This window comes from Sinocyclocheilus grahami, unplaced genomic scaffold, assembly GCF_001515645.1.
Source record: "Sinocyclocheilus grahami isolate Dianchi unplaced genomic scaffold, SAMN03320097.WGS_v1.1 scaffold82.1, whole genome shotgun sequence".
Lineage (NCBI taxonomy): Eukaryota > Metazoa > Chordata > Actinopteri > Cypriniformes > Cyprinidae > Sinocyclocheilus > Sinocyclocheilus grahami.
In genome coordinates, this window is record NW_015505261.1 from 204,626 (window position 1) to 217,300 (window position 12,675).

The 12,675-nt window shown below is 38.3% G+C and overlaps 1 protein-coding gene across 1 annotated transcript in view; it reads left to right on the forward strand.

Moving 5' to 3' along the window:
* The window catches only part of prkn (E3 ubiquitin-protein ligase parkin), a 188,194-nt gene extending 178,744 nt beyond the window's left edge, over positions 1–9,450 (forward strand). The window contains exons 9-11 of the mRNA XM_016273888.1: positions 6,722–6,808; positions 7,126–7,243; positions 9,171–9,450. Of these exons, the coding sequence (XP_016129374.1) occupies positions 6,722–6,808; positions 7,126–7,243; positions 9,171–9,280 (315 nt within the window). The 3' untranslated portion in view covers positions 9,281–9,450. The remainder of the gene's footprint in view (positions 1–6,721; positions 6,809–7,125; positions 7,244–9,170) is intronic.
* The last annotated feature ends 3,225 nt before the right edge of the window (positions 9,451–12,675 follow it).

Consider the following 12,675-nt stretch of genomic DNA (forward strand, 5'->3'; position numbering starts at 1 on the left):
TGTTTGTTTGTTTGTTTGTGTATCCCCACCAGCCCCAAAAGTCATTATTTCTGCTATTATTCTATTCTGTGACACTAGTGGTGCAGAAATTACACACTTCAGCTTTAATATGTGTTGGTTTGTTTAGTTTTGTATGGAAAGTTTGGTAACAGTCTGCATTTTTACAAAGCTTTGACCAAGTATATCCCAGTTTGGGATGGCATTCATGTGTGAGAGGACTGTTTTTTTTTTCTTCCCTGCCCTCTATCGCTTGCATACTCCACTTGTCCAATCACGGCACGATTAAGATATAATTACCACACAATTTGCATGATGTTTTCTAATTAGCCAGTCGATTAAAGATTAGGGTGCAGTTCAGCTGCCATTAGCGCTGACTGATTGCATGTTTGCAAACACAAACATCATCATTCCAGTGGGACGCAACCCCATATCTGTGCTTCTGTCTGTCTCTGTCAAAGGTGCAGCCTGCATCACAGAGTGCTGCCTTGAAAGCCTTTTGTTGTCATGGACAGTGGTTTTGTGCTGTAGATGGGTATTACATCTAGATGTATTTGATTAATTACATTGGTTTTTGTATGTTTCACACAAAGCAGGGTTTTGGGACACAGGGAAGCAATTTTAGAAACTGGATTTCAAACAAAACAAAAGCACCTTCACACTCATACGAACTGCATTTTGTAGACTTTTAAGACTTTCAAAATAAAATAGAAACATTAACAAAACTACACTTAATGTGCAAATACCTATGAATGAAAATGAGAATTGACGTAACCACATTGGTATAGTTTTAGCGTTAGATCGGTATAGTTTTAAGCAGTAACATAATATAGGGACCATAGTATATTAGTATAGGGACCAATTCTCACTATTAACTAGGTGCTTATTAGCATGCCTTTTATTAACACATTGGCTGTTTATTAGTACTAATAAAACACATATTCTGCATGACGATATTCTACATCCCTAATCCTACCTAATACCTAAATTTAACAACTACCTTACTAACTATTAATAAGCAGCAAACTAGGAGCTTATTGAGGCAAAAGTTGTAGTTGATGGTTTGTTAATAGCGAGAATTGGACCTTAAAATAAAGTGTGACCAATTGAGCTGTAGATGGGCATTAGACAAAGGTGTATTTTCCTGAGCATTAATTCAGTTAATTATGTTGATATTGTATAAGTATTGATTTAAAGAAATAAAAATGAAAAACAGTTTTGGTAACAGGATTGCAAAACATACTGTAGTGGGCAAACTGTATTTTGTTGTTGTTGCTGCTGTTTTTTTTTCTAACATGGTTTTGCAAAATATTTTTTTAAGAGTTAAATTTGCTTTATGGAACCAAATCATTTGACAATAAGTCAGACTAAAAATAAATTAGGTAACAGGATTTCAAAAAAACTTTTTTTTTTTTTAATTCTCATTTTTGCAAAATACTTTAAGCTTTTCAAAATAAGCTACATTTTATAACAGGATCTCAGCACAAAACATGTGGTGTGATTCATAGATATAAATATACAGTATATACATAGATGCTTCATTAGCGGCTGTTTCTATGTGCTGCTATATGTAGCCATAGACCATATTGGATCGGTCAAATCCAGTCTGTGAATGTGGGATCTACCTATACATAGGTGGACAAGCTGCACTATTGTGCAAAAGTCCTAGGCCATTAGTATTTTTCACCAACAAAAGCCAGCCAGTTTTAAGCCAGATATTTCTATATTTTGCTGTAGTGTGTCAGTAGGAAATATCAAAATTAATGTTTGGAAATGTGTCCTACTGACACACTACAGCAAAATATAGAAATAACTGACTTTAAACCATTTTTTGCTGGTGAAAATACTAATGGCCTAAGACTTTGCACAGTAGTGTATATATTATAATTTCTTCTGATGCATTTTTGATAATATGATCACATTGGCTAATGGTTATGTACTTTCAGCTTTGCTTACTTTTATTGGTGGATTGGAGTGTATTTTTGTGTTTGTTCATAAGTTGGGAATTTGGAGAGCTTGTTCCTTATCTTCTAACCATACCTGCTTTTACAGTATCAGTTTGAGAGCAGTGTGAGAGGGAAAGTGTGTGTCCGGTTTCTGACAGTGACAGCGTGGTCAGCACCGCGTCTGTGAGCCGCAGATAAAGGCTTTATTGGAGTTGGCGTTAATGAACCGTTGGCACCAGCACACACACATATACCAACGATGGCACATAAAAACACAGACACAAAAAGCGGGCAGTTTTTACACGCTCTGGACCTGAGGGACACCTCGCAACCTACCTGTCCTACTTCGCTTACAGAAAAATCAATATATCCCCTCTCTATATCTCCTCTGCCATTTTATACAGCCTTCCTCTCTTTTGTTTGGGGGTTTAGGGGCCCTGTATCAGCACTGTGTGTTGAATACTAGAGTTGATCTCGCTGTAAGCCGCTGGCAATAGAGCAATTTCTGTTTTTTTTAGTGTATGACTTTGGGAGGGTTTGTTGCTGTGGTTTGTGTGTACAATAAGTGTGAACTATCAGCTTTCAGCATCATGAGAAGCAAGATTAGCTCACCGGTCTCTAGTGATAGAGAAAAATCTGGCAACCTTGGCGATGGAAGTGCCGTGCTGTAAAAATTTAGCTACTTAAACAGCAGTTTAAAAAAAAATGGAAATAAAGCACATTATGGGAGTATGTTTTACAATAAAATACAATTTCAGTTTTTCTACTTTAAAATTTCAAATTTAATTCAATGTGTTACTTGCTTTTTCTTTGTCTTGTGTGTGTGTGTGTGTGTGTGTGTGTTTTCTGAGTAAAAACTTTCAAAGTAAAATCTACAATAGATTTGTTTCGGTGTATATTATTTCACTGCATTATTTACAGTTACGAATTTAAATATGTTTTTATTTTTATATGTTGTACAAATGATAACATATAAAATATGTTTCTTTATATTGTGTCTGTATACCTTAATTCAGGCTAAATTGTACGGATGGGGAGTAGGGCCAAGCAATTATAAAGAAATAAAACCATCTCGAGATTAAAGTTGTTAAAGGGGACCTAACACACAATTTCACCCAATCTCATATTAATCTTGAGTACCTATAGAGTAGTACTGCATCCTTCATATCTCCAAAAAGTCTTTAGTTTTATCATATTTATAAAAGAAAGATACAGCTTTACGATTCTATCCGAAAACAGCCGAGCTCCTGGAGGCATGCCGTGGGTGGAGCTAAAGAGTGACGAGTACTTGAGCTCCGATTGGCAACAAAACACAGACATTTGATGCAGTTTCACTTACCGTCTGCATCATGACCGGGATCTTTTATAGCTGGGACCGCTCCATCTTTCAGTATCAAACGATGTTGCTAATCCAGCGTCGAACTGGGCCTTGTTTATAAAACGTTCGTCAACAAACACACTTGCGACGCTCCGTTGCTGCCCCGGAAAACAATCTGCATCCACTGTTTGCGTAACGATGAATTCTTCGGGAAGCTAAACAAGGTTACCTTTCCCTTACAACCAAAAACACACCTCTTTAGAGACATATGGATTTACTGTAGTAAGACTAAACCTACCCAATTAATGCATTAATATTAAACACTCGTTAGGCAGTTGATTTCCACTGCTTAACGAGAAGAGAAGACAAAAGTAAGAAAAGCGAGTTCGGCAAAAGACGGACCCGAACCCTTGTCGACCGCATCATATGCTACATCCAAGTGCATTACTCTCCGACCTATGGCACTGTTTTACACTCTCCACGAGATGAAATGAACCTGAAATTAAACTTTTTTCTCATAATTTAAAGAGTTTATTCTCAACATTTTATTTCGACTTTTTTCTCGAAATATAAAGGGTTAGTTCACCCAAAAATGACAATTATGTCATTAATTACCCTCATGTCGTTCCAAACCCGTAAGACCTTTGTTCATCTTCGGAACACAAATTACGTTATTTTTGATGAATTCTGAGAGCTTTCTGCCTCTAGACAGCAAGGATACTACCATGATCAAGGTCCAGAAACGTTGCAAGGACATCGGTAAAGTAGTCCATGTGGCATCAGGGGTTCAACCATAATTTTACGAAGCTACGAGAATAAATCGTAGATTTAATATGAAAAATATATGCCTACCAAATCAAACCAAACCAACCAGCTCTGACATGAAATTTGAAATCACATTTAGCAACATGAAAACTGAAAACATGACAATATGACTTATAGTATATGTGTAGCATTTAGTATTTTATATATACTGTATATATATATATATATATATATATATATATATATATATATGCATACACAGTGGTGGCCAGAATTATTAGAACACTAGTATTTTCACCAGCTAAATATGTCTCCAAAAAACCTACCTGCAAAGCTACAGTACTGTTAAAAGTTTTAGGCACTTGTGTAAAAATGCTGTCAAACATAATGTCATAAATAGATTTTCTTTATCAATTAAAGGGTTAGTTCACCCAAAAAAATGCTGTCATTAATTACTCACCCTCATGTTGTTCCAAACCCGTAAGACCTTCGTTCATCTTCAGAACACAAATTAAGATATTTTTGATGAAATCTGAGAGCTCTCTGACCCTCCATAGACAGCAAGAATTTTACCACGATCAACGCACAGAAATGTAGCAAGGACATTGGTAAAATAGTCTATGTGACATCAGGGGTTCAACCGTAATTTTACGAAGCTACGAGTATACTTTTTGTGCACAAAGAAAACAATAATAACATAAATTTATTCAACAATTGTTCTCCCCGAGTTACCGTCTTCCGCCATTTTGGAGAGTATCCACTGAATGTAAACAACGTAATAAGCATTGTTTAAGTTTAGTGAAAGCGTGCGCATGCTGAACATAAACAACGCTGATTATGTTGTGGGGTTCTCTCCAAAATGGCGGAAGACGGTAACTTACGGGTTTGGAACGACTTTTCGTTTTTGGGTGAACCCTTTAACAACTTTTTTTTATTAATTTAAGGAGGTTATTCTCAACATTTTATTTAGACTTTTTTCTCGAAATTTAATGACTTTAATCTCGAGATGGTTTTATTTCTGTATATTTGCATCCCCATTTTCCTGAAATACACTGGAAAAAATGGTGTAGAAATTGCTAGTGCATTTCACAAGTTATTACAAGGAAACGGCAAGAAACACTTTTGCTGATATTTTGTTTGCAAAAACACATTTTATTTTATATTTCGCTCTCGCTCTGGTCGATGTGTGCGCGGGCGCGCTCTTCTGGGAGAAATGTCCATATAAGGAGTTCCACACTTCATTACGTCATGAAGAGTCACAATCGAAAAAAACTTTCCGAAGCTTGTAAGAAACCCGAAAGTGTGTATTTGGCACATAAATACTCGGTTATACGTCCAAATCGTTTTTTGAAACTTTGGTCAAGTTTAGCATGAGAATCCAATTCTTTAACAGTGTAAACAACTCTGAATGCACGAAACAGCGTTGTACCCCCCCTTTAAATTTTGAGAGAAAAATGGTTACAATTTGAGAAAGATGTCGAAATAAAATGTTGAGAATAAACGTTAAATTACGAGAAAAAAGTTGTTCAATTTTGAGAAAAAAAGTCTAAATAAAATGGTGAGAATAAACTTGTTGAATTACGAGAAAAAAACTTGAATTGAAAAAAGAAAAAAGTAGAATTAAAATGCGAGTCATAAACACACTCGCGTCAGGTTCATTTCATCTCATTGCAGAGTGTCAGACAGCGTCTGCAGGGGTGTAGGCTGGAGAGTAATGCACATGAATGCATAGCATATGATGGTAGCATATGATGCAATCGACCATGGATCCAATGCGTCTTTTTCCAAACTCGCATTTCTTCCTTTTCTCATCACATATCACATCGGAAATCAAGCACAACGCTGTTTCATCTACCTTTAATCATGTTTAAATCACCGCGGAATCTGTGGTTTGTATCGGAGAGCTCTGCTCCTTCTCACAGTGCTGTTTAGTGGTCGCATGATCAAGACCTGCGAGTAAACGCATTTGTTCTGAGCTCGCACGGCACTGTCTTTAGGCAGATGGTCCGTGCAGTACGCTTCACACTACACTCTTAAAAATAAAGGTGCTTCACGATGCCATAGAAGAACCTTTTTGTCTAAATGGTTCCATAAAGAACCTTTAACATCTGAAGAACCTTTCTGTTTCACAAAAGGTTCTTTGTGGCGAAAAAAGGTTCTTGAGATTATAAAAAGGTAAGAAAGAGATGGTTATATATATATATCTCTCTCTCTCTCTCTTTAGCATCAATCTTTTAATATTTCACCAGACTGCTAAAGGTACAAATGCACAGAATTAATGAAAAGCAGCTATTAAGATAGCACTTGACTTAAGCCTTTATATATAAAGCAATATAAAATAATTTGAATGCATTAATTATATATTGTATTAGCATGAGCTTAGTTATAATACATTATAATACTTATATATTCACTATTACATCTTTAGAAAGTGTAATGCATGAAAACACATGGCTAACATCTCATTTCAGATGTAATATGGTCTCTGCAAATGCTTTTAATTAATTTAACAACTATTTATGAAAAGATGTAATGGCTTTCAACATACATTATGGATATCTATATAGGGCATTATGCATAAAGGGGTCACGTTTAAGTGTTACCAAAATTATAAAATGCTAAATAGCATACACTTTACTATTAACAAGCTGTGGCTTGTAGCGGTCAGTAGTAAGTGGTTTGCTGTTTGTGTCAGTTTGTGTTTTGCAGGGACTGTAAGGCAGAGTATCACGAGGGCCCCTGCAGACAGAGGACAAACACAGCAACAGGAAGTGCCCTGCAGGTGAGGACTTCACACTTTTAATATTAGTTCATCACATATGCATGGAGACAGTTCAATTTATGTTGGCTAGATATCATCAGTCATCCCACAAGGTGAATATCTGCTTAAATATTCTCGAGCAGCCCAGAGATTCTAGTCGTAATGGTGTCAGTGCAGGACAATGCCTACAAGCCATTCACAAATCACCTGATTCATAAAAGAATCATATAAGAGTGGAATTTAAAGCTCTTTAAGATCAAACCTGTCTTTCTCACTGTGCTGCTTTTGATCCCTGCTGTGTGTGTGTGTGTGTGTGTGTGTGTGTGTGTGTGTTTCAGGGTTATATTGTAGATGAAGAGGCAGCTCTTCGTGCTCGCTGGGAACAGGCCTCACAGGAGACTATAGCCGAAACCACTCACCCCTGCCCCAAATGCCAAGTTCCTGTGGAAAAAGATGGTATGAATAGTTTTTACCTTTATCTAGTTTGTCAAGGACTATTAATACTATTAGTAACTGATTACATGTAATCTGGATTACATAATCAGATTACGAAAGTGCTTGCAATTAGATTATATTATATTTTTAATAGTCACATTTTTTTATTACATGATTGCATAATATTGACACAATGGCAGTAAATTATTCATAAATACAAAGTTCTGGCATGAAACTCTAGATGGCGCAGTCCGATAGGTCTAACTCAATCTGACCTAATGATATCATTATCACATGGCAGCTGATTGGTTCTCTCCTGTATCGGTAGCCAATGAGCTCGCTGCTCAGCATTCAAATATATGACTAGTGCTTGCTACAGCAGTTGCAGCTTGCTTCAGAAACCCTCCACCTTCCCCAGCTCCACCTGTATAGATGTGCTACAGGGCGATCATGTGCTGTGGGGGTTATTCATGTTATATGTGCAGCAGCAGTATTTTTTACTTGCTCACAGCAGCATGTTGTGTAAGTATTGGCAGTAGCAAGTTTTAGTACTTGTTCTGCAGCAGCAGCGTAGCAGATCTATTCCGCCAAGACCAAATACATTAACATTGTCATGTACATGTTTTCATGACAGAAATACTTTTTTTATTTTTAAAATGATCCTTTCTAAAAAAAAAAAAAAAAGCCTATGTCTTATATGTGTTTGAAAAGGCTTCCTGATTTATGGAATTTAAAAACACATTTGCATGTCCATGGTCAGTTAATGGTCACATGACATGCAGGTAAATATTTAATCTGTTCTATTTTATTTTTTTTATCTTATATTTTTGTGATTTCAAGTGACAGTTCACCCACCCACCCCAAAAAAAAAAAAACTGTCATCATTTACTCTCCCTCATGTTGATCCAAACCTGTATGAGTTTCTTTCTTCTGTTGAAAACAAAAGAAGATATCAACTAAAAAGTTGACGGTAGCCATTGACTTTCATAGTATTTATTTATTTATTTTCCCCCAAACTATGGAAGTCAATGGCTGCTGTCAACTGGCTACCAACATTCTTTTAAATATCTTATTTTGTGTTCAGCAGAAGAAAGAAACTCATACAGGTTTGGATCAACATGAGGATGAGTAAATGATGATAATCTTTGGGTGAACTGTCCCTTTAAATGATTGTTAGCATTTTATCAATGTACAAACCTCCTGCAGTTCCTTCATGAACTTGGGAAACCCTGATAAAATGTCATGTTTAATGCAATTCATGTTGTTGGTAACAAATAATATATTACCTAATCTAACCCCTAATCTAATTCATTATCCACACAAAGTGCAGTATACAGAACTCGCCATGTGAAATACTGTATCCCACAATGCAGTGCGCTTATATTAGTCTTGCATTTCCATTTCAGTGTGACGAATAAACCTGGAAAAATATCAGTGATTTTTAACATTATATTCTGGAATATTTGATTCTTCTAAGAGTTAAATATGAATATATTTGAATTGTCATATAATTCACATTTTAATAATATTTAATATTTTATTATAATTATATATTAAATGTTTACATTTGTATTTAAAATTAACCTATGTGAATATATTTATAATATGTTTTATGTTTAATCATTTACATTTCTGACAATAACAAAACACAATTTGCTTAATTAATCATTAACCCTTTCAGTGTACAGTTCTTTTAAAAAAAAGTGTTTTGGGAACCCCAAAAAGTTTTCAGGGCATCACTGTGAAAACCCCTTTTGCACCTTTTATTTTTAAGAGTGTACTATTTTAAAAATGTTGATATTATACTGTGTGTGTACACTGAATGCTTGTGTATTTACAATTATCTCACAGACTGCTCAGTCATTGATAAGTTATCTTTGTTTTTATCTTTTACCTTGAAAAGTGCACTGTAAAGATCCAGTTTCTTGTCATCTCTTCTGTTGCTCAGGTGGCTGTATGCACATGGTGTGTCCACGTCCGCAGTGTAAGTTTGAATGGTGCTGGCTCTGTCGTGTGGAGTGGAACAGAGAATGCATGGGTAACCACTGGTTCGGATGAGCCAGATATGCTCTCACCAGGAGCTAAACTCTAGCTAATCATTAGCAAGTCGAATCATTAGCACTGTTGTGAGGTACATATCATGAAATGCTGCCGACATTCAAAAGTATCTATGGCAACTACACATATTTTGAGTGTGATGGAATAAAATTCTAGTGCTATTAAAATGTTTTAATGAAATACTTAGTCATGTTTTCCTTTAAGTCATCGAATTCCAAAATATTGATTTGCTAATGGGAGTATTACTGACTGCACTTAATAATCACAATGAAAGTGTTTCAGGTTTTTCTCACCTAGCGGTTTTATTTTATTTTATTTTTGAAAATGTAATTTATTTCTGTGATGTAAAGCTCAATTTTCAGCATGAGGAAAAGAGAAAAAACTATGCATTAAGAGCCGGGGGTGAAAACTATTGAACATAATAAAGATTTATTTTTATTATTTTGCCTAAATATCTTTTTTTTCCATTTAGTACTGCCCTTTAAAAACTACAGAAGGTACTTATATGTTTCCCAGAAGGCAAAATAAGTTAAATTTACCCTAATTTTCAAATTTCAAATTTTTCAAATCAATAAAGTTTTTAACCCCCCATAACCCCACCCCACCACGGCTCTTAATGCATGGTTTTTCCTTCTGGAGCATCAGTGAGTGTTTGAACTTTCTGTAATAAATGCATATGAGTCCCTCAGCTGTCCTCAGTGTGAAAAGATGGATCTCAAAATCATAGTCATTGTTGGAAAGGGTTCAAATACACAAAAATGCTGGAAAACCAAATAATTTGTGGGACCTGAAAATTTTTTCTGAAGAACAGCAGGCAGTTTAACTGTTCAGGACAAACAAGGGACTGATGAACGACTATCACTAAACAAAAAAACACAGCTGTGGATCATTCAGGTAACAGTATTAAGAATCAAGTGTATGTAAACTTTTGAACGGGGTCATTTTTATGAATTCAACTATTATTTTCTCTTGTGGACTATATGTAAACATATTTTATGTGAAATATCTTACTCAGGTCAGTACTAAATAAAATAAAAAATTGCATGCATTTTGTATGATCCCTCTGTCACGAAATGCTCCGAAATGAGAAGTTCCCAATGCAGCATTTATTGAAGAGTCCAAAACACAAACATCCACATAAGGGCAAAACAAAAGCAACAGAAAACACGTAACAGTAAACAATAAACCAGCAACCAAAGACAAAGAAAACCAGGCTTATATGGATTAGTTAACAAGGTAAATTGGACACAGCTGAATGCAATGAGGCTTGATAGTCAAGGCAAAGGGTGATGGGAACTGAAGTCCAGAGAAACAAATCTAAGCGTGCCCTCTAGTGGCTATACATGGGCACACCAACTAGACGCTGTGACATTACCCCTCCTCTAAGGAGCGGATACCAGACGCTACCAAAAAGTCAATGAAATCCCGAAAGGAGGCGGAATGGAGGCGGACCAGGGGGAGGGATGGTGGGCCAGGTCCATGTAGTGAAAGAGGTCTAGAAACAGAGGTAGGCCAGAGGGCCAGGGCAGGGCAGGAGGCCAGGACGGGGCCGGCAAGGCAGGAGGCCAAGGCGGGGCCGGAGAAACAGACCAGTGAGGCTCCGGACGAACAACAACCCTGGCGGGCAACCAGGGCAGGGCCAGGAGCCTGGCAGACAGCAAAGGCGGTGCCGACGACCACCTCAGCGGAGCCGACAAGGCCGATGAACCCCCTAGCAGCTCAGGCAGGACTGCAAAGAAGAGCACAGAAAGGTTAGTAACAGCCTCAATGGCTGCAACATGACAGGCAGACAGTCCAGCAACAGCCTCCCCGACCGAAATAGGGCAGGCAGACAGTTCAACAACAGTCTCCTTGGCCATGACTAGGCAGACAGAGTTCAGGAGTGGACACCACCGCCCAGAGGGGAGCTGAAGCAGACGCCGCCGCCTCGAGAGGCTCCACAGCAGAAACCACCACCTCGGGAGGAACTAGAGCAGACTCAGTAGTGGACTCTTGGACTGGAACAAGCTCAGGAGTGAACTCATAAACTTGAGTAAGCTCTGGGGTGGATTTGTAGACTGAAACGAACTCTGGAATTAATTCGTAGACTTGAGTGGGCACCAGAGTAAACTCCTAGACTAGAGTGGGTTCTGGAGTGAAACCATAGACTTGAGTGGACTCTGAGGACTTTCGGACTGGAGCGGGTTCATGAGTGGACTCTAAATGCTCCCGGGCTGGAATGGGCTCTGAATGCTCCTGGGTTGGAGCGGGCTCTAGAGTTGACTCTGAAGGCTCCTGGTCTGGAGCAGGCTCTGGAGTGGACTCTGAATGCTCCCATGCACACAGAACAGCCCAGAGGCCAAAGGCAAAGACGGCCTTCTTGATTATGGCAGCATCAGTGAAATTGGGCAGTTCGGTGGCAACCTCTGAGACCACCGGAGTCAAGTCAAGTCAAGTCACCTTTATTTATATAGCGCTTTTAACAATACAGATTGTGACAAAGCAACTGAACAGCATTAATTAGGAAAATAGTGTCAATAATGCAAAATGACAATAGTAAACACTCATTTTTCAGTTAAAGACAGTTCATCATTGAATTCAGTGATGTCAACATCCAGCTCAGTTCAGTTTAAATAATATCTTTGCAATCATGTCAACGATATCGCTGGAAATGAAGTCAGGTCCACCGGAGTCAGGTCCTCCAGGACCACTGGACCAGGAACCACCGAAGTCGGATCCTCCAGGACCACCAGACCAGGGACCACCGGAATTGGGTCCTCCAGGACCACTGGACTCGAGGCCACCGGAGTCGGGTCCTCCAGGACCACTGGAGTTGGGTCAGACTCTGGAGCCGGGTTGTAGCGCAGTGAAGATTCACCATCCACTGGGGCGGGCTCGGGCATCTCCGGGAGCACTGCAATGGACTCAGACTGACATGACGTTACTAAGTTGCGGTAACAGAGATAATCAATAAAACTCCAAAAGTCAACAGTCTTAAGCCCCTCCATCTCCCGAGGAGGCAAGGGATTGTCTAGGCAGTCATTAAAAGTCTTTCTGAGCTCGGACTCACTAAGTTCCAGTCCTACCGCCGAAGTCCAGAAGGTCTGAGCAAAACCTCCCACTTTCATCCCCTGTTAGCGAAGATCCGCCAACATCCGGAGCCGAGCCTTCCGCTCCTTCTTCGAAGCAGGAGGAAGAATACAAATGCCCATGGTCCACAATCCGATAAGCCCAGTTTAGCTGCTGGATCTGTTAATGGCTGGTTTATTCTGTCACGGAATGCTCCAAATCGAGAAGATCCAAATGCAGCATTTATTGAAGAGTCCAAACAACAAACAGAATAATCCACATAAGGGCAAAACAAAGCAACAGAAAACACGTAACAGCAATCAATAAACCAGCAACCAAAGACAAAG